Source organism: Triplophysa rosa, linkage group LG5, assembly GCF_024868665.1.
Source record: "Triplophysa rosa linkage group LG5, Trosa_1v2, whole genome shotgun sequence".
In the NCBI taxonomy this organism is placed as follows: Eukaryota; Metazoa; Chordata; class Actinopteri; order Cypriniformes; family Nemacheilidae; genus Triplophysa; species Triplophysa rosa.
This window is the reverse complement of record NC_079894.1, coordinates 3998145-4021540: the sequence shown is the minus strand read 5'-3', so window position 1 is coordinate 4021540 and position 23396 is coordinate 3998145. Positions and strand designations below refer to the sequence as shown.

At 36.7% G+C, this 23396-nt stretch overlaps 2 protein-coding genes across 3 annotated transcripts in view; both read left to right on the top strand.

Annotated features, from left to right (window-relative positions):
• The window catches only part of tnr (tenascin R (restrictin, janusin)), a 155362-nt gene that overhangs the window by 127970 nt on the left and 3996 nt on the right, over positions 1-23396 (top strand). The window contains exons 17-24 of one of the 2 annotated variants that reach the window (XM_057333098.1): positions 144-287; positions 1699-1737; positions 13317-13447; positions 16242-16374; positions 16661-16812; positions 17526-17622; positions 21982-22143; positions 22233-22396. In XM_057333098.1, the coding sequence (XP_057189081.1) occupies positions 144-287; positions 1699-1737; positions 13317-13447; positions 16242-16374; positions 16661-16812; positions 17526-17622; positions 21982-22143; positions 22233-22396 (1022 nt within the window). The remainder of the gene's footprint in view (positions 1-143; positions 288-1698; positions 1738-13316; positions 13448-16241; positions 16375-16660; positions 16813-17525; positions 17623-21981; positions 22144-22232; positions 22397-23396) is intronic. The other variant, XM_057333099.1, reaches the window with a different exon arrangement.
• On the top strand, positions 1744-7292 carry LOC130553891 (coiled-coil domain-containing protein 106-like). Its single transcript, XM_057333100.1, has 3 exons — positions 1744-4979; positions 5582-5830; positions 6815-7292. The coding sequence occupies exons 2-3, from the start codon at positions 5590-5592 to the stop codon at positions 7126-7128; spliced, it is 555 nt and encodes a 184-aa protein (XP_057189083.1). The 5' UTR covers positions 1744-4979; positions 5582-5589; the 3' UTR covers positions 7129-7292.

The following is a 23396-nucleotide window of genomic DNA, read 5'->3' as shown; positions in this document are numbered from 1 at the left end:
TTCAGCATGTTAAACTTCATAAAGAAACAGTAAAAGAAACAATTTGTTATAAACTCATGATAACATACAAATGACTTGTTTTAATTAGTAGTTACAGTACAGATGATAAAAAGATATGATGTGCTCTTGTTATTTTATTCTAGTGACTGCCGACACCTTTCTGGTGGAGGGTAACAAGCAGGAGTATCAGTTGAGTCAGCTCATCCCCAGCACCGCCTACTCAGTGGCCCTCTACGCCACCAAAGGTCCTCTCACCAGCGGCACCGTCATCGCCAACTTTGTCACACGTAAGTTATCCACCTAATTAGTTAGATGTGACCTCAGATGATGACCTCACGTCTAATAATTAATAGAGATTTATATAGAAATAAAATAATTAGAAATTTACTAGAGCCTTACTTGGTAACACTTTACAATAAGGTGCTATTAGTTAACGTGAGTTAATGCATTAGTAAACATCAACTAACAATGAACAACACCGGAATACATCATTACTTAATGTTTGTTCGTGTTAACTTGTACATCTACTAATGCATTTATTACCCTGAATAGCTTCATTGGTTAACGTTAGTAAATGCATTAGTAAACATCAACTATCTGAGACATGATGCCAACAAACTTAACTCTATGTACTTTATATTTATTTGAGCTGCTTTACATTTGTTTTTTAATTCATTTGTGTGAAGCTGCTTTGCAACAATGCAAAATTGTGAGAAGCACGATAGAAAGAAAATCATATTGAAAGTTTATATCAAATATATGTTAGAGTATAAAAGTAAATAAGTAATACCTAAAGGTTACCTCCAACTCACTGTATTTAAAGAAATGTACAAATGATTCTTGCATAGACCTTATAATCCTTATTAACTAATGAATATATTGTGATCTTTTCCTACCTTATTGGAAACCATTTGAACATCAATTCATGTGTTAGTAATATCAGTAAGCACTTTACTTATATTTCTTACATGTAATAAAGTACTTCTTAAGACTGATATGTGCACCTTATTGTAAAGTGTAACCTTTTCGACATTACATAATAAGTTACTAATGTTTAATAGCTCTTCACTTACATGACTTCCCTGTAGTAAAGCAGTTATGGCTGGGAACTGTGAACCTTATTGTAAAGTGTGCACTATTTCAACATTAACTAATGCTAAATTAACATTTTTAGGTTCTCTATTAACATTACAAAGCAGTCATTACCTATATTTCTGACATTATACCTTTGAAAGAAACATGTACATCATTAACACTTGCAGCACCTTTATTACATTAAAGAACAATCAACATTAGAAAAAAAAAATGCTAAAATGTACTGTAACAATTTAAACCTCTTTTCATACAAATAAACAACGTGCCAAACATCAGCAAACGATTGAGGAACAAGATAGAACAAGACTCTCTTGTGCTTAATCTTTTTTTATGGTAAGAAGCATCCCATCATTTTTCATAGTGTGTATTTTGTGGGCATTGTTCTCATTTCATAGCTGTTTACAGTAACCAAAACTAATTATTCTGTCATTACCTTTGCACATTCATTAGATAACATTTTACAATCAGTTTAAAATAAGTCAAAAGGCATGAGTAGTAAACAAAAAATAAAACTCTTACAACTATCAATTATGAGAGTTCCGCTTAAGTAGGGATCAGCTTTGTTTTTTAAAGGTGATATTTTCTCCTGATGTCCTTTACTAGTCGTCCAAGAGGACCATCTCTATGCCTGTTTCCCAGCCAGTAAGTCCATTCTATTAATTTTAGATGTTGCTTTAGAAGGTCCTCTGTTCTATTTCCTCTAAGACGCCATATTCTTCCTTTGAATGTTAACCAAGCTCGTTCCAGATTCTGTGTATGGCTGCCTGTTCTTGGATCTACAAAACACTCCTTATGTTTCACTGGAAAGTGGTTATACCCAAGAGTGGTTAGTACAACTCTGTAAGCACGCCATTCATCACTAAGTATTGCACTTCCTGGATAGACATGTCGTACAATAAGAGGAATGAGGTGATTTTTGGACCTTCGACGAACAAGTTTCAACATGGGCTTTCTACTCCTTTGTCCAACCCCCAGCATCCCAAAGACCCACTTTCTTCTACGCCAAGTCTTTGCGAACCTCCCACGTCCATACTGGAAAACAATTAAGCAATTGATTACAAATAATTTCTATGAATTTCTAGTGTTAGGTAGGTGATATCTGAAATGCATCTCATACTGGATATAAATTACAGGGCTGAATTAAGTAATAAGGTGTCACGACTTTCGTGGTGGAAGAACCCAAATGCAGGCAACGGCAGTGAAGGGGTTAACAAATGACTTTATTTAATAGAAACAGAAACCAAACACCCTCAATGGGGAAAACGGAACTCAGAAATATATATATAAAACAAAAGACTTCCCATGAGGGGGCAAAATGAAAACAAGACAAATAACTAAACTCAAGGAACTCGACACAACGTCTTAAACTAAAACAAGGCAGGATAAAACTAAAGCAAAAACACAAGACTCACAGTTCTCACACGACACAGGAACACGGGCGACGGCATGAACACATACACAGAACACAGTACAATCCACGAGCCCAAGACAAAGAAACAAGAGGGTATTTAAAGGGAAGACAAACAAGGGATAACGACACGGGGCAGGTGTGGGTAATCAAACACTTAGGGAAGGATAACGAGGAAACGAGATGGCCGGAACAGAGACGAGACACTGGAAAAACACATGAGAGGTAAAAACATAAACATCTCATGGCCTTCCCACATAAAACCCAAGGACTCTGCCCCGATCCCACCACACGACTAGAATTTCATAAACAAGACGGTGGGACCGTGACAATAAGGTATGAAAGGCTGTGCTGTGTGAATATAGTAACGGCTAAAGGGCATTGTCCAGAACAACATCAATTGGTGTATGAGGGACCCCTTCTGATGTTACTTTATTTACACTTTACCATTGCGTCTCATACATTATTGTTGTAATATAATGGTAATATGGGAATTTTTTTATTACCTTTCGTTTGTGACGAAAGTTGCTTTCATCAATCATCACAAACTGCTTAGGTTGCCCAATCATTTGGCCTTTCCTTCTGGCATACAATTTCATAGAGCTTTCACAAACACTTCTGACTTTCTTGGCCATTCTGCTAAGTGTGCGTGAGCTTCTAGCAATGCCATCTTCAATCATGTCAATTTGTCTCAGCTGAAGACCTTGAGCAAAACTTTTTTTATAAAATAAAATAAAAAAAAGTTGTTATTAAAATATTGTTACAGAACTGTTTTCTACGGTAAACTTTTATTCTACATACCGATATAGAAACTTCATCCAGGAGAATAAACTGCACTTTGACCTTGCAAAAAGTGAGCCAGATCTCACCGATTTCAATCTTAATCTCCCTTTATGCCTCTTCTGTTTACAACACCTAGGGGAATTTAATTATCACATCATTACACTAGACATATATGTGCCATATTTGTATGATTTACATACATATACAGTATATACCTACCAAACATACTGGTCTGTTTTTTTAAACCAAGGAATCAACTTCATTCTGTGCTGGCACAAACTACATCTTATTTTTGCTTTGAGCAGTTTTTTTCTCTGAAGCCATTTTATTAACTTCAACTTCTTCCGGTTTGTTTGACGTCCTTCGATCAATGATAGCAATTTTTGTCTTAAAGACTGAGCCATAACCACCTAACAATTACATGGTATAAATTTAGATTAACATTTGTTAACATGATCTAACAATGAACAATACTTCTGAAGCATTTATTAACCTAAAGTTGTATGTGTTAGTATTAGTAAATGCATTATTGACTAACAAAACAATATGCATTATGAATTAACATGAACAATAAAGATGAATAAACACATAAATACATTAATCACGTTTGCTAACATATTACCTGTGTTAACAAATGTAATAAAATTCCAACAAAATCATCAGTTTACAGCAAGCGATTGATTTTGAAGAAATTAAATGACCCAGAATTGAATTTTTACATTATAATTGAATTATTAGTTTTAAAAGTCTTAAAGCATCTTTTGCAACACATAGCATTAAAATTAACCAGGCAAATATATGTTGTTTGTATATAACAGTAATATAAATGATATTTCACACTACATTAATATGTTATTAAAGAAAGAATCGAGATGTAATACTTTTTTAAATAATTAAAAATCTTACATGATGGGTAGCCGGACAGTGTCAACAAAAAACTTCCTTTCGCGGGTTTTTCATCTCTGTTCACCCAGAGATACTGGCATCTGTGCGCTTTCTCAGTTCACCTGAAGTAAAATAAATCCCATCCATTTTCGTTATAAATAGTTTAATAATATATCACTTTTAAAAACAAACCTATAACAAACTCTGACGATATTAAATGATTTAATTGTATATGAAACACAATAATGTTAAGAAATCTAAATAAAACGTTTATTTATAACTTGCCTAACACATGGACTACATTACCCACAATCCTCTAAAAAAGTTAGCGGCCAGTAACTGTACTAGCGGCTAGACAGAGATATAAGGTAGCAAAGGTGTTCAGTAAAAACTGGAAAAGTTTGCATAATGGAGAGTGAACAAAAAGACGTTTCAAACATTCAGACCAGAGGGAGACCAAAGAAAAAACAAGGATCTAGGGGTCTGTCTCCTAAAAACGCAGGTAAGTTTTTTAGTTGCTTAATAAATACACGTACCTCCGTCGACTGATAAATTGAATAAAAACAGTGGATTTGACGTTACTAGATAGTTATTTGACATTTTTTGAGTTTATGTCAATAATATTAATACTGTGCTCACATTTATTATTTTAAAGATTAAGCCTCGGCAGCAGCGCCCACCTTTTCAATTGCTTTGGCTAAAATCAAGGCAGAGATTGAGACTTGGAAGGTAAAATATCAGCACCTCGAGGACAAAATCCACGATTTAACAAAAGAACGGGATTACCTGAGAGAGCAGCTGTCTGATGGTAACTCTCTACCACATTAAATACTGTAGTTTAATTTAGTATAGTAAACTAAAGTAAAATGCTGATTCTATAGTTCTTAAACCTTACTACAGCAAATATTAGTGTGTATTACAGTATTTATCACAGTTTTAAATTTACTATAGTTAATACAACAGAATGACAAATTTACTATAGTAAATATACTATACTATTGTATAAAAATTACTATATTCACTACACTATACAACAATTGTATAGTATAGTAAATTGTAGTATAATGACTACAATGTAAAGTAAATGCTAAAGTACACAAGAGTATTTATCCATATCCAGGGATCTCCAACCGTGCTCCTGGAGCTAGCGTCCTGTATACTTCAGCTCCAACCCACTTTAGCAATCCTAGTCTGTAATTATCAAGTAACACTGAACACCTTGATTAGATGGTTCAACTGTGTTTGATTGGGGTTGGAGCTGAAATCTTCAGGACGGTAGCTCTCCAGGAGCAGGGTTGGAGACCCCTGATATAGGCTTTGTTGGTGTTTTTTTTATTTTATTTATTAAAAAATATTTTAAAAAGTTTTTCTAATATATAATGTGTTTTGTTAACAATAATCAAATTTAAGCAATCAAAATGGACAGCCTTGCTGACAAGAGTAAACAGAAGGCTCCAGACATTCTCAAGAGAAAGAACATTTCTGAAGAGCCCTCGGAAAGTGGATCCTCTGACTCCTCTGAGTCTTCAGACTCCGACTCATCTAGCTCAGATTCTTCAAGGGAGAGGAAGAAAAGAAAGAAGGGGAAGGCAAGGAAAATGAAGAAAAAAGGGAAAAAACATAAAAAATCCAAGCAAAGGACTCAATTCTGGCAAAGAGGTATGTCAGGCAAATGTCAATGATTAAGTTATTTTGTATTAATAAAGTTTATGATGGTCTCTGTGTTATTAAACCATACCAATTCATATTATTAAGATACCTACCGAACAATCTAACCAGCAGAAAGATAATATTACACTTTTTTTAATTAAATTAAGTTTATTTAGGGGTGGTTTACCGGACAGGGATTAGATTAAGCCAGGACTAGGGCTTTGTTAAAGGGGAACTCTTTAACAATTATAATTCTGTCATGAATTACTCACCCTCAAGTCGTTCAACAAGCCTAGGACACCCGTTCATCGTCCCAACGCAAATTAAGATGAGGTTCGAGAGCTCTTTGATGGTCTCTCGCTCGCAGGCCATCTCAATCTTGAACAGCTAGCACATCCACCATTACCTATCTGTTAAGTGCAATGTATCTCAGTGCAATATCTTATACTTTATGTAAATACATATATTTTTTATGGTTATAAATACATACAATACACCACTGTAATATACTGTACAGTACTTACTAGGCACACTTGCAAATAACTAAACTGCACCTTTGTATATTATTTATACGTTTTATTCTTTTAGTCTCATATTTGTCTTATATTCTTTTCTATTTCCTGTGTTTTGTATGTACTATATGTTTAAAACAATAGCTCATGTAACCAGAATAAATTCCTTGTGTGCGTGTGCACACTTGGCGAATAAAGCTTATTCTGACTCTGATGGTGAGTAATTCATGGCAGGACTTAATTTTTCGGTGGATTTCCCCTTTAAATGAGGATATTTAAGTAGTTTTTACAAGTGTGCCCAACAAAAAATATTACTTCTGTGCATTGTGAGCCAAAACAATGGCACTGGTGTATTTTAATATATGCTACTGCAAACTGTTTTCAGTTTATTTTAGTCCAGGACTAGTCTTAAGATCTGTACGGGAAACCACCCAATTGAGTACTAATGTTTTAATTTTCTTATTGTTTGTGTCTTCTTCAGTTGCTGAGCCATGGCAGGTGGTAAAGAGATACAAATCAGTCTTGGAAATTTTCAAGAGAGGAAACAGCATGGCGGATTCATTCCTAAAGTATGGCGTGGACCGAAACACAATCGTTCAGAGTGCAGCTATTGCTGAGCTGGCAATTGCAGCACCAGATAAATATTCAGAAATCGTTGATATGCTTGGAAAGCGAGAGAAATTATCCAGCATTACCCTAAAATGCCAAGAGGTCATCATGTTAGATGAGAACATTGCCCACAAAATACACACTATGAAAAATGATGGGATGCTTCTTCCCATTAAAAAAGATTAAGCACAAGAGAGTCTTGTTCTATCTTGTTCCTCAATCGTTTGCTGATGTTTGGCACGTTGTTTATTTGTATGAAAAGAGGTTTAAATTGTTACAGTACATTTTAGCATTTTTTTTTTTCTAATGTTGATTGTTCTTTAATGTAATAAAGGTGCTGCAAGTGTTAATGATGTACATGTTTCTTTCAAAGGTATAATGTCAGAAATATAGGTAATGACTGCTTTGTAATGTTAATAGAGAACCTAAAAATGTTAATTTAGCATTAGTTAATGTTGAAATAGTGCACACTTTACAATAAGGTTCACAGTTCCCAGCCATAACTGCTTTACTACAGGGAAGTCATGTAAGTGAAGAGCTATTAAACATTAGTAACTTATTATGTAATGTCGAAAAGGTTACACTTTACAATAAGGTGCACATATCAGTCTTAAGAAGTACTTTATTACATGTAAGAAATATAAGTAAAGTGCTTACTGATATTACTAACACATGAATTGATGTTCAAATGGTTTCCAATAAGGTAGGAAAAGATCACAATATATTCATTAGTTAATAAGGATTATAAGGTCTATGCAAGAATCATTTGTACATTTCTTTAAATACAGTGAGTTGGAGGTAACCTTTAGGTATTACTTATTTACTTTTATACTCTAACATATATTTGATATAAACTTTCAATATGATTTTCTTTCTATCGTGCTTCTCACAATTTCGCATTGTTGCAAAGCAGCTTCACACAAATGAATTAAAAAAAACAAATAAAGCAGATAAAATAAATATAAAGTACATAGAGTTAAGTTTGTTGGCATCATGTGTCTCAGGATGCGACTCAGGCTGTGTGAGGCTGGGTCCGTTGACCTCTGGTGTCCCCAACAGTGCATGGAATAACATCCAGAACATCGGGTTGGGTTGGAGCTAGTCTGTGACAAAGAGCTGTTATTAGCGTAGATGCAATTCACACACAATGTAAAGGATGTACAGTAAAATAAATCTGTGTGCTTGGTTCCAATTGAGCTAACTATTAATTAATAGTAATTAATAGTTTTGATAAGCGGCATTAAATTGTGAACAAACTTTAAGTAGTGCAGTAGACAGATGTTGTTAATCATTAGGTGCTGTTAATGAAGCCATTAACTAACGTTAACAAATTTAGCTACTGAGGTTATGTGCATTAGTGTATTGTTAGTTGATGTTTACTAATGCATTTACTAATGTTAACTAATGAAGCTATTCAGGGTAATAAATGCATTAGTAGATGTACAAGTTAACATGAACAAACATTAAGTAATGATGTATTCCGGTGTTGTTCATTGTTAGTTGATGTTTACTAATGCATTAACTAATGTTAACTAATGAAGCTATTCAGGGTAATAAATGCATTAGTAGATGTACAAGTTAACAAGAACAAACATTAAGTAATGATGTATTCCAGTGTTGTTCATTGTTAGTTGATGTTTACTAATGCATTTACTAACGTTAACTAATGAAGCTATTCAGGGTAATAAATGCATTAGTAGATGTACAAGTTAACACGAACAAACATTAAGTAATGATGTATTCCAGTGTTGTTCATTGTTAGTTGATGTTTACTAATGCATTTACTAACGTTAACTAATGAAGCTATTCAGGGTAATAAATGCATTAGTAGATGTACAAGTTAACACGAACAAACATTAAGTAATGATGTATTCCAGTGTTGTTCATTGTTAGTTGATGTTTACTAATGCATTTACTAACGTTAACTAATGAAGCTATTCAGGGTAATAAATGCATTAGTAGATGTACAAGTTAACACGAACAAACATTAAGTAATGATGTATTCCAGTGTTGTTCATTGTTAGTTGATGTTTACTAATGCATTTACTAACGTTAACTAATGAAGCTATTCAGGGTAATAAATGCATTAGTAGATGTACAAGTTAACACGAACAAACATTAAGTAATGATGTATTCCAGTGTTGTTCATTGTTAGTTGATGTTTACTAATGCATTTACTAACGTTAACTAATGAAGCTATTCAGGGTAATAAATGCATTAGTAGATGTACAAGTTAACACGAACAAACATTAAGTAATGATGTATTCCAGTGTTGTTCATTGTTAGTTGATGTTTACTAATGCATTTACTAACGTTAACTAATGAAGCTATTCAGGGTAATAAATGCATTAGTAGATGTACAAGTTAACACGAACAAACATTAAGTAATGATGTATTCCAGTGTTGTTCATTGTTAGTTGATGTTTACTAATGCATTTACTAACGTTAACTAATGAAGCTATTCAGGGTAATAAATGCATTAGTAGATGTACAAGTTAACACGAACAAACATTAAGTAATGATGTATTCCAGTGTTGTTCATTGTTAGTTGATGTTTACTAATGCATTTACTAACGTTAACTAATGAAGCTATTCAGGGTAATAAATGCATTAGTAGATGTACAAGTTAACACGAACAAACATTAAGTAATGATGTATTCCAGTGTTGTTCATTGTTAGTTGATGTTTACTAATGCATTTACTAACGTTAACTAATGAAGCTATTCAGGGTAATAAATGCATTAGTAGATGTACAAGTTAACACGAACAAACATTAAGTAATGATGTATTCCAGTGTTGTTCATTGTTAGTTGATGTTTACTAATGCATTTACTAACGTTAACTAATGAAGCTATTCAGGGTAATAAATGCATTAGTAGATGTACAAGTTAACACGAACAAACATTAAGTAATGATGTATTCCAGTGTTGTTCATTGTTAGTTGATGTTTACTAATGCATTTACTAACGTTAACTAATGAAGCTATTCAGGGTAATAAATGCATTAGTAGATGTACAAGTTAACACGAACAAACATTAAGTAATGATGTATTCCAGTGTTGTTCATTGTTAGTTGATGTTTACTAATGCATTTACTAACGTTAACTAATGAAGCTATTCAGGGTAATAAATGCATTAGTAGATGTACAAGTTAACACGAACAAACATTAAGTAATGATGTATTCCAGTGTTGTTCATTGTTAGTTGATGTTTACTAATGCATTTACTAACGTTAACTAATGAAGCTATTCAGGGTAATAAATGCATTAGTAGATGTACAAGTTAACACGAACAAACATTAAGTAATGATGTATTCCGGTGTTGTTCATTGTTAGTTGATGTTTACTAATGCATTAACTCAAGTTAACTAATAGCACCTTATTGTAAAGTGTTACCGTTTACTTACTGACTCCAAAGGTAAGAAGTTACAGGAACACACATAATGCATCTCTTTTCTATTATGATATGCTCCATTTTTTAAGTCGTACCAACAAGCACAGCAGGGGTGAAATGGATTTTATGGCTGAAATACTGAAAAAAAAGTTTGGTTCAGCTCCATTTGCCTTCTTCCCAGCATGCACTGGGGTATGAATAATATGGCTGTATTATTTGACCGTTTGGCATTTTTGTTTACACTATTGTTGTTAAGTTTGTTGTCAAGTTTAGTAGCTTGTCACTTGTTGTGTGTTGTTTTATGTATGTGAGTGTTGAGGTCTGTGTGTGGGTTGTTTGTGTCAATCCATAGTGAATCGTGTGATTTATTTTTAACAGCAGCACTTTGGTGCTCCTTGACGTGTATCAAACATGAGATGTGTTACGGCCCATGCTCAAAATAACAGGATGATGTGAATGTTACAGGGTGTTGACAGGAAACCAGCCCTGGCTGACAGATCACCAAAGACAAAAAATTACATCCACATTATAATTTATGAAAGTGGAATGAAATAATGATAGACAGAATCAATAGCTTCAAGGGCCAGAATAACAAATAAAATGCATTTACAAGCCGAAAACATATAAATAAACTGGAAGAAAGAAATATTACAAAGAACTTCAGTAACTCCCTACTGCATATAAACAAATCACAGAAAAGATCAAGACATCCCCATACTGTAATAAAGTAAAAAAAGGTAATATTCCAGCAGCTGGCACTAGAAAAAAAACATAAAATAACACCTATAATGATAAGTAAAATGAAATAACATGTTTTTAATGTTATTTTACACCTGCCATGTACATTTTTACAGCATTTGTAAAATAAAACAGTAAAATTCTGTATATTTACAAAACAAATTTTGCATTTATGACTTTTAATGTCATATTGAACCCAAATATTGTAATATATGATAAATTACTCAAATTGTGCATTTTGTGTATTTGTTAACTCACACTTTTCCGACCCAAGATTTTAAACAAAATATTAGGACGAAACATAACTTTATATTTTCATAAATTGTTTTTCTACATAACTGTGTGCCAATACTAAGCGTCACTGTTTTTTCCAGTAACAGTAGCTAATTTCTATTGAGTTTGATTAACAACTTGATATCTAATAGACCATCACAAGATCATGTACTTCCCTATCGATGCTATCATCCTTTTACTCTTAGCAGAGATGGACAGCTCACGTGGAGCAGAAACAAGGCCATAACTTTATTTCTGTAGTTTGTATAACAAAATACCGCGGTCAGCAAAACTGCTATTCCCATGTGAGAACAGAGAGGAGATCAGCATCACCAGCCATCTTTCCTCACAGCGAGGTGTCCACAGAGAGGCAGAGAGACTGACTGTCTTTCCCACAAGTTTCCACACAGAAGACTGAACTAGAACAAGCTCCACTTTTATATCAAACCGCTTCGATCTGCATTGAACGCTTTAGGCCGTCTATTAAAGAGAGTTGGAGGGGAGGGCCGCGTTCAGAAGCATTAGACCTCAACTTTAATCAAGCGACCCTCCCGAATACTTCATTAGTTTGGATTGTTTGGAGGAAATTAATCTGCACATAAAAGAGTCACAGGCCATTGGCTTTGCAACCTCTGTGCCAGCTCGCTGACGCTCCCAATCTTGACACATAATGAAGTTTGTTGGTTTGGCCTTTTTTGATTTTTTGGCTACTTAATGGCGGTGTAATTTAGAAACAGTTCTGCTCTGATAACTCTAGAGATCCTGCCGTGCTCTCATTAAAAAAACACAACAAAACCCTCTAATGTCTGCAAAAAACAAGTGAAATTACAATCCTCCTGTATTTAAGGATCTGGCAAGTCCCACCCCGACGGGGGGGAAGTGTCATAGACGCATCATTTTGGCATTTACGCGGAGGCTTATGGAAGCTTACGGGGATAATTAAGACGACAACAGCGAACAAATTTCATGCCTATTATAGGATTAGTGCTGTCTGTCATTTTGATTTAGATTGCATATCCAACTTCACCGTTAAAGCGATTAAGGTGAGGACGTGAATATGAATGAGTCCCTGAGATATGTACTGGAGCATTGCACGGTATTTCAGACTCGATTGGCGCTCTTTATTAGTTTGCCTGCTCTGTCGATTTAATGGGAAACCAAGGGAAAATGTTGCTAAATGCGAATGCACATACAGTATAGATTCATAATCCTCTTCATAAATCTGTGAACAAAAGCATTTCAGATCTAGGACGTTGCATAGCTTCAGTTGCAGACAATGAGAGCAAGGCAGAGAAGAGCTGGTTTTTTAAGGATTGAAGAGCAGCAACAATACATCATTTTTTTCGGCATGAACACAATGGATGATGCCTGTTTGACAACATTGAAAGACAGCATCAGCTTATGAAGTGATGAAAGGAAGAGAGTGTGCGCGTGTGCTGAGCTCTGCTGGAGGCATAGAGGCATGCTGTCAGATAAGAGATCAAACTGAGAAACAGGAGGCCGGGAGAACATGCACTAATTGTTTTTACTCTGAAGCGGATCTGTCACTATGTCGGAAACCTATATCTTGTGCACCCGTGATCTTTATAGCCGCGGGTAAGAGGTCTGTTTCCACGACTCCAGCAGATATGCTGACACAGCTGTAAACACACACACACACACACTGAAACTAGTTTCTGTATCTCAACATTTATTCACCCTCGTGTCGTTTTATGACGTTCCTACTTGTGCAGAACACAAAAGAAGATATTTTGAAGAATGTTGGTAACCAAGCAATATCGTCCCCCGTTGACTACATTGTATGGACGCAAAACCATTTTTCAAAATATCTTCTTTTGTGTTCCCCAGAAGAAAGAGTCATATACAGAGGTTTTAGTTTTGAGTGAACCATCTCTTTTAAACAGATTAGCTTGTTACATATTGAAGGTACATGATCACCGCTTTTATTCTTCATATTTTTGATGCTTACAGCCATGGATGCCCCCCAGAACCTAACAGCCAGTGAGGTCAACCATCGAAGCGCTCTCATATCCTGGCAACCGCCCATCGCTGACATCGATAACTACATGCTGACATACAAAGCAGCAGACGGAAGTCGAAAGGCAAGCATTATTTGGATTCAACCTTAAAGGAGCAGTTCACCCAAAAATGAAAATTCTGTCTTTATTCACTCACACTCGAGTTGTTCCAAATCTGTATAAATGTCTTTGTTCTGATGAACACCGAGAAAAATATTTGGAGGAATGCTTGAAACCAAACAGTTCTTGTCCACCACTGACTACCATACAGTGGTGGCTGGTCAATAGGGGGCGCAGGGGCGCCGCCCCACCAAATTATCCAGAGAAGAAGACTGTTAATTATTTATTATTTTATTTATTCACACTCTATTTGCCTGGTAGTTGTGTTAGCATTCAATAAAAGTATTATTTGAAGTTGTATTTGGTTAATTTCTGTGACAATACATATTCTGTATATTCTACGTGCGTGTGTTTCTTTCATTTGGACTGGCACCGTATTACTGTTAATAAACACTATTACATGTTTGATAGTTAAACCCTTTTTTAGCTATGCAGTGATGATACGTTTACATCATGTCAAATGGTTTGTTGTGCCCCCATAAAAAATTGTGCACCAGCCGCCAATTATACCATAGTAGGAAAAAATTGCTTTATAAAATTGTTCTGTTGAACAAAGTAGATATTTTGAAGAATGTAGGACAGCATACAGTTCTGGCGCGCCATTGTCATTTGTCCTACTATGGTAGTCAATGGCGCCCAAAAACTGTTTGGTTAGAAGCATTCTTCCAAATATCTTTCTCGGTCTTCATAAGAACAAAGAAATGTATTCAGATTTGGAACATCTTGAGAGTGAGTAAATGATGACAGAATTTTCATTTTTGGGTGAACTATCCCTTTAAGCAATGTATTCGCTTTACATATTTAAATACTGTCATTGTGCACATATTGTATTTAGGAAACTCAAACAGTAGTAATAAAACAATTCTTAAATTCATTTTATAGTGAAATTCGGAGTTTAAAATCAGTCTTAATCTTTTCAGTATTAAACTGGTTGCAAAGGATGATCTTATGAAGACGTTATGATGTAAGGCACAGTTTTGTCTGTGTTCCACAGAGGCCGTCCTGTATCGGGAGCTGTTAGATCTTTTAAATCCGCCTATAGGAACTTCACAATTTAATTACATTGCTTTGATGTAGCTCAGTAAATATGAATTAAGTCAATTAACAAGACCCAGTATGTCTATCAAAGATTTCCCTGAAGTCATTTTCTTCAAAATGTTACAGTACTGTACATATAGATATAGTACAGTTTGAAATAATTACATTATTTTAATGGATGATTACGGTCTAATATCTGCATTGGTTATCTTTATTTGATCTGTCTGGCATCGAGGAAAATACAGCTATATGTATTTAGTTGTCTTGGTTCGGCCACACGCACACACGTGTGTGTGTGTGTGTGTGTGTCTGTCTGCGTGTGTGTGCGTGCGTGCGTGCCTGCGTGTGTATGTGTGTGTGCGTGCGTGCGTGTGTCTGCCTGTGTATGTGTGTGTGCGTGCGTGCGTGTAGACACAACCTATACAATCTATGCAATATGTCCTAGTGTGACCTGTAATGCTGCTAGTGTTTGTCCAGTGGGTGTCAGTGGTGCACAGACGATGTAAGCCCTACTGGTGTATCATAGGCATAAATCATTCTTCTTTTCATTACAGCCGGTTTATGATATGGCTCCCTGGAATACTCGATTCTGATTGGTCATTTGTGCCATCCAGTGGTATTACGGTTATCGGACCGTTCACTTTATTGATTTTTTGTAAATGTTTCATGCAAGGAAACAGTGTACATTTAGTAATTAAATCATTCAATGACTGCACATCATCATTTCATCTGCACCATCTGCAAAAATGACACCTTCACTTAAGTGTGAACGGTTATAAATCTCACGCATATGAAAGTTGCGTCACACTGTCCATCATGGTTCCCAGTAAAACCACACCAATGCGTTCTCTCCCGCTGCTGCGAAATACAGTACAGAAAAAGGAAATAAAAGAAGTGTGGTAGAAAAGGCTGCCACGATGGCAGATACGAGTGAATTTCTCAAAAACAAATTAGCGGAAGTGAACTGTCGTGAGCCGGAGACCAAAATAGAAACTTCATCTCGCAGCGGCAGCACCAGAGCCCGATAAGCCTCTTCCTCCTCCATCAAGGATTCAGAGCTGTCAATCAAACAGCAGAAAAATACCCAACAGTAAGCAGCTGGAGAACAACAGTTTGTCAGACGGCTCCTGATTGACCGTGATCTGATTTCAGTTTGTTTAAATAGACTTTACGCTTCCTACCCACCAGGTCAAAAATGTATCGGGGTTCTGGGAAAAATACTAGTTAATAAGACAAAAACGACTTCGATTTTGGGAGTGTAGTGAATTCATTATTTGTAATCCTACTTTTGATATATTTCGTAGATTTTCTTACTGTAGAAACCTGCAGATGTCTAATATGTGTGTTCACTGTCTCAAGTGGTTGTTATTTTAGGATATTGAACAAAGTATGCTTCATGAACAGGCATTTTTGTATTTCATTTGAATTTATAATAAACGGTCAATCATTTATTTCAATGAATTGGTTCAAATGAAAATTGAACTTGGACAAAAAGTTCTCATAAAGTAATCATTTTTAGGGGGTAAATAAACCGCTTTAAATAAAAAAGCCGATTCCTGACACTGCGGCTGTTCGTTGTATTGTCTTTGGCCGTGTTTTCTACAAACCCTCTCTGGCGCCGATTCTTTGTTTCATTTTGTTCCACGATGTTTGAGCAGTGGTGATGTGATGCGCCTTCGTGCGTGTGAGGATCTCCCAACAGACTGTGATTGTGTTTTAGGAGCTGATCTTAGATGCCGAGGACACGTGGATTCGCCTTGAGGGTCTGGCAGAGACCACCCAATATACTGTGAGACTGCAAGCCGCCAGAAGATTAGAGACCAGCGCTATCGTTTCTACCACTTTCACAACAGGTACAAATCCCCTCTAAACATCGTATCCGATGGACTCATCCACTTTGAATCAGTAGTGTCACCCTCTAAACACCAGTAAACTTGATTCCCAAAGGAAACCAAACACAGTTAGTGAATCTGTGACTTTAAAGACGCCACAGGTCCAAAGATAGCATTTCATAACACCAGATGAATTCTCACTCCCCCGCCAGACCGGCGAGGCGCATCATCACTCATTAACCTCTCCGCGGCCCTCGCATTCTGTGCTCTGTTGTGTCAGACGTGTCTCAACCCTTTTCCTCCTCAGGAAACCGATTGTTTCCCACGGCACAGAACTGTGCTCAGCACCTGCTGAACGGAGAGACCCTGAGCGGAGTCTACACCATCTACATCAACAGAGATCTCAGTCAGGGTGTGCAGGTTTACTGCGACATGACCACCGACGAAGGAGGCTGGATAGTGAGTGAGATATCTGACTACGTTTGACTACTACTGTGTGTGATTCGCACATGATTCTGTCACATGATTCCACGATATCTGATCGTTTATTCGCCCTCGTGTCATTCCAAATCGGTATTTGACTCTTTGGAACACAAAAGCAGATATTTTGAAAAATGTCTCAGTGGTTTAGTGTCCATACGATGGAAGTCAATGTTGTTTGGTCGCCGGCGCTCCTCAAAATATCGTCTTTTGTGTTGTGCAGAAAGTGACGTGAGGGTGAATAAATGGTGACAGATTTTTAGGTGAACTATCCTTCCTAAACGTTTACCTAAGAATGTCGTTTACTTCAACGAGTAAGACGTTTGATTTGAATTTAACATGTCACTTACTGTAAGTCTGCGTTGACCACACTGCCATGTTGCGGGTCGTAATAAAGTTACAGCCAGCTGGCAGGGAAATATGTTTTACTTACCTGCGATAACCAATTTTTACTTGACGGGTGGTCATCCCACCAAAGGGACTTAAATTCAGAACACAACATATGCTGCCGATTACCTGCTGGTGTTTGAGTCTTTGCTGGCCACGAGCATTGACACAGCTGCCTCTACCATCCAAAAATATAAAGAATTTCTGTTGGCATATACACTTGCACCATATTGCCCTTAAGACAAATGCATTCTGTTGTATCGGCATGCTGTGTGGCAAATGTTGCCTTGTTAATCATGTTTCAGGTGTTCCAGCGACGTCAGAACGGGTTGACTGATTTCTCCAGGAAGTGGAGTGACTACAAGATTGGCTTTGGCAACCTGGAGGATGAGTTCTGGCTGGGTAAGAGGACGTAAAACAGACTTTAATTATAGAAAAAGTGCTTAGTGCTGTTCGAGAAAAGCTGTTCTGTCAGGACCACTGTCGTCAAATATTTAAACAATGGCAATATTTAAGGTTGGCGGAATGAAACTGTTCTGGCAAACTCTCCGCCCATCCATGCAGCCTTGCATGGACAGAGCGTGAGCGCCCCTGGGGAACCTGAACAGTTCATGATGCGTAACAGGATTCAATTAAAAGGATACGACAGATACAGGCAGATATGGAGGAGATGGGATGGAGGTGGGTTTTTAGTGCGGCACTATTAAGCAGCTGATAAGGAGCAGAGAAAGGCAACTTAAGTATGTGTTGTATGACTATTGTTTAACGTTGATTCGCTGCACCTGATGTGATCGGCTGATGCAAGCTAAACTCATCTACGTGAAAAAACCTATTAAAAATACGCTCCTTTTTAGGTCCCATTTATCTTTTCGAGGCCATCTAGATTCTGTCAGCACTTTTTCTTGAGATGTAGAAGTCTTATTTAAGAATCGGTGCTGGAAATGTAGATCAGTGTTAAGTGCTGTCGACTAGTCATCAGAATGGTGCTTTTCAACTGCCTGACGAGGGATTTCGGGAAACTGGCCTTGTGGAGGCTATTTAACGTCCAGTTCATGCATCTTAAACACTTTAAAACCCAAATACTCCACATGTGAGTCATCATGACATGTACAGCATAATTGTGCAGCATCTACTTAACCATTACCCGTCACCACACAAACAATAATAATGGCTCACTGGTTTATTTACATCGAAGCAACACTGAAAATGTAACACAAAAATGTGGCGATACTTGCCTGGGGTAAATAATCCCAGTGTAAAAAGCGTCAAAGAAGCGCATCTAGTGGTGAGGTTGTGAATTGCAACCAACGGCTCACTCCACCCCTCCCTTTCGAAGCACTACGGTGGCTGAACCAGGACAAAGATGATGTCACATTTTTGCTTCTTTGCTGAAGGAGATAACGTGTATTTACGAAACGTGCTCTGTAGAGTAGTTTGTCCGTTTAGGGCTACTGTAGAAACAACATGGTGAAGTATATGTAAGGGGACCCTCGGTGTATGTAGACAGAAGTAGCTCATTCTAAGGTAATAAAAACATAACGCTTCATTACGTAAGGTCTTTATACACCTCTGAAGACATAGTTATGCATATTATATTGCATTTCTCTCAACTGATCCTCCAAAAATACACACACTTATTCTTGGGCTTTTCTGTAGCTTAACTTTTATGGTCATGGTTCAGTTCCCAGGAATTCACATACTGACTAAAAATGTATATGTAGCGTAGTAGTAAAACACCTGGCAAATGTTTAACTGTTTTCAATGGTGCTGCTCTGAATAAAGATCTACTGTATAGCACTGTGAGTGACATCATGCGTGTATATGTGTGTGTTTGTGTGTACAGTAGGGTGTGTGTTTCCAGGGCATATCGCGCCCAGCTGTCAGGCTGTATTTAAATTATCCAGTAATTATTTCCATCAGAAATCCAATTTGACAGAAAACAATGGAGCCCTATTTTCCTTTCTACCCCCGATGCATAAATCTTATTAGAAAACTATAATTATATTCATTAGAATTCAGAAAGAAAACAGCATTGCGTTTACTGATTACAGACCATTGTTTCAATTACAGATAAAACGTAAACATTACCAATTGTGCCTCCACTGGCATTTAAGCTTGGATTATATATGTACTGTAGCTACATTTAGCGTGGAAGGAGCTCATTCGAAAGATTGCATCTTGTGAGCAGAAATTGAAAATTGTTGCAATGAGCTAATCGCTGTATTGGATATGCATTGACTAAACTGCTATATATAATCTTTTCACTTTTTTGTACATTATCGTATTTAAAAAAACATGTAATTCCTATGTTTGTTAGATTTTTTTAAGATGATTAAAAGTCTAATTAGATACTGTACATAAAAGGTATTTGAAAAAACAAAAAATAAAGGCACGGTCAAATGTACCTTTTTTAATGTAATCTTCATTAACAAAAAATAAAACATAGGTCACAATTGTATAAAAATCCCAGAAAATCAAAAGTTCTCAATACAAAAACTAAATAGTGAATGTTGACAATATTATTGACAGCACAGTATTAACAGTATGATGTACTACACGACCGTACGGTTTAGTTGCCGAATGTTTACAACACCGTCTGTTCATCAAACACACAGTTTGGCAGACACAAGTAGTGCAGACCTCATCTATTCATGCATTCAAAGCAGAGAGCAAGTGTAGGAAAAGAAAAAGCTATGCTTCACCATGTATTGCTCACTTTTGCACGGTCCCTTTATAATTCCTCACCTGGTCATGACACTCCTGAATTGTGTATTGAAGTAATGGGGCTGAAATGTAAGCGTACTAGTGTAATGTTGTTATATTATTCCCTGTTCTCCTACTATGTGGTCCCGTCATGAAACTGTTTTTAATTTTCTTTATTGCTGATAAAGTGCAGGAATAGGTCCAAAACTGTGATAAAATTGATAAGGTTGTGTAATACTTAGATATGGTGCAGTGGGAACAGCACGAGACCTGTTTTTAATCAAACTGTCTCATACTGAGATCAGGTCAGTGTAAAAAATGAAGGATTCGTTTGATAAATCTCATTAGGACAGTCTAAAGATGCTCTTTGGGCATGTGTGGTGATTCAGACCTGTTTCTGTTTATCCGTTTATCAGTCCTTTGCTTGACTTTCATTGTTAATCCTAAAGTGAGTTTAGGGGCTGTTCAGTATTAAGTCAGATCCCTACTCAAACAAAAGCGCTTTTCACACATAAACTCTTTACTGGTAAATTACCGGTAAGTGATCATATGCGACTTTTCCTGAGATACCATTGCTATAACCTGTAACATTACCAGTAATTTACCAGTATGATGCTATGTGTGAACAGAGAACAGGATTACCGGTATGATCTTGTACAAGGTGTTGACGTAAGAAGTCTATGGATTAATGCAGATGTCGCATTTATCCCATGCTGTTTACGGAAATAAACAAGTTTCAATTCATCCGATGAGTCAAGGGAAACTGCATGAATGTAAACGTTTCCCACAAAATAAAAATAACATGCATAGCACACGTTCAGGGGCTGTTTAAGAGCCCGTTCACACAGAGACGCGTTTAGCTGTATATGTAAAACTGTTGTATCTTATCCAGGCGGATCTGGCGTTTTGGAAGCCTGAAACCTCCATTTTTTTTTAATCCCTGAGTGAATAAATCTGAAAACAATTTAGTCTATCTGTATATTTTCAGAAATGATGATGTCATCACCCCACGTCTCAACCCTAGTCAGACACCACATACGTAAGGTTTATGCGCATGCTCCAAGTCATCTTGTCCGTTTTTAGTAGCAGAATTACAGCGCCAGCCACCAATAAAACCAAAAGAAGAAGAATTATAGCGCCACATACTGGTCTGGCATGTATCGTTTTGAGTCAGTTTCAGTGGTTTCGTGTGTATGCAGATATTTCTTGAGGGCGACGGCGTGTTTACGATATTTTTAAGAATGAGGGAAAAAGATTGGATAGGGAAAGCTCTGGCTCCGTGTGGACGTGGCCTAAATGTGTAACTTTTTATTCATTTTATCTGGCGTTGTGGGGGCCTGAAAAAGACCGTTTTTGAAAACGGTTTGCAAAATTGTACATTTTTAAAACATGCCGTGTCATCATTTTGTAAAATTATAACTCCTCTCATCAGTTCCTGTGTGCACATTTTCAGAAATGCGCATGTGTTAACTTGTGTCTCAATAAAAGCCCTTACGAAAATGAATTCGGTTTTTACATACTCATAAATATATATATTTATTTGCAAACCAGACAATTATATCTTTTTACAACTTTGGAATCGAAACCCCGAATTGATGAGCGGAATCGGAATTGATAAAAGTCAAAGGATACCCCTCCTTACGTGATATCTTATTGGTAAAAAGTCTCAATGTTGTTGCTTGTGTGAACAGCGCATTTGTGTATTTACCAGAAGACTTGTTCTAGTCATTTTATAGTATTTTCCAGTCATTTATTTTTGGGAATAGTGCTAAAAACAGATGGTGCTTCTCTTATCAGGACAAATCTGCTGTATCAAAGGCAGGTCATATTCTCCACCACATACTCAGAAAATGTGATTATCTTCAATACACAGACTGTTCGTCTTTCTTCAGAGAATGTGAGATGTACCACCAAACAAGAGCACTACTTTTAAATGAAATTACGGCTCTTATCAGTGCCGAGCAGATCTAAAAGAGACCGTGTTTCACATGTGTGAAATGCAGGGGTAGGATGGCTGGATAGTATTCCTCAGACACGTTTTTCTGCGTCTACATCCAGGTTTGGACAGCATTCAGAAGATCTCGGCTCAAGGTCGATATGAGCTCCGCATCGATATGAAAGATGGCCAGGAGTCGGTGTACGCCAACTACGACAGGTTTTCCATCGGAGACTCCAAGAGCCTCTACAAACTGAGGATAGGAGAATACAATGGCACGGCAGGTGTGGTTTGAGTATATTTGGATGATATGTCCTCAGAGACCGATGTCATTCAGTATCACGCTCATAATTATGGTGTGTTTTGACCTCAGGTGACTCTCTGAGCTACCATCAGAGCAGACCGTTCTCTACCAAGGATAAGGACAATGACATTGCCGTCACCAACTGTGCTATGTCCTACAAGGGAGCCTGGTGGTATAAAAACTGTCATCGGGCTAACCTTAATGGCAAATATGGAGAGTCCAGACATAGTCAGGTAAGCCAGGTATTCTCAGACGAAAGCCAAGACTTTCTGATATTGCGAGGTGTAAATAAAGAGTACCTGAAAACCATACTTGAGTAAAAGTACAGATACCTTGCAGTGAAAATGGTCACAAATTCCAAAACGACTTGAGTAAAAGTCTTAAGAGTATCTGATTTGAACAATACTTGAGTTTTTTACTCATACTGACTGTAGGCACTAGTCCTCAACACTAAGAGACATGTCAGTGAACAACAAGAAACTCAAACTGAACACCTGAAAATTGCAGTTGCTAAAAGTTGCTAATATCTTTAATACTCAGTACAACTACAAAGTAGCCAAAAAGATACTTAAGTAAAGTAACTAATTACATTTACTCCAATACTTTACACCTCTCCAAAACTACTACTTTTCAGGAAATTGAAAAAAAGGGTTTTTTTTATTATTTGGCGAGTAAAACGCCTACTGTATCTGACTTTATCATACTTCGCATTAGAGTATGTGAATAAGGAAGTAAGAAATCAGAGGATGAAAAAACGAAGTAAAAAATCTCCAGAGGAAGATCTTAATGGCCTCAAAACAGTCATGAGGGGTTTTACTTCATAGCTTATAAAAACAAGATCGAAAAATGTTTGTGATTAGAAGGTTCTTTGACTCCACACGGAGATGGATTCACATTATTTATACGTTTTATTTCAATCTACAAACTGCCTTCACGTGAATTCTTATCAGAGAGGCCTTTGTTTAAAACTCCCTAAAGTCATGATATTGTTCATTTCATATACAGTATGGAAGAAACAAAGAGGAACCAAACTGTCCGCAACTCATCTTGATAACCATTACCTTCATTTGGCTGTTTAATCTGACACCTACAGAGCCTTTGTGCACTGTGACTCATTCTTTGTGGTTTTGGTTGCGACGTAAGTTGCTAAAGAAAGGAAATATGCACGAGCAAATAAAACTGACAACTGTGAGATGTGTCTCTATAGATAAACCTTTTCGAGATGCGTTGTTG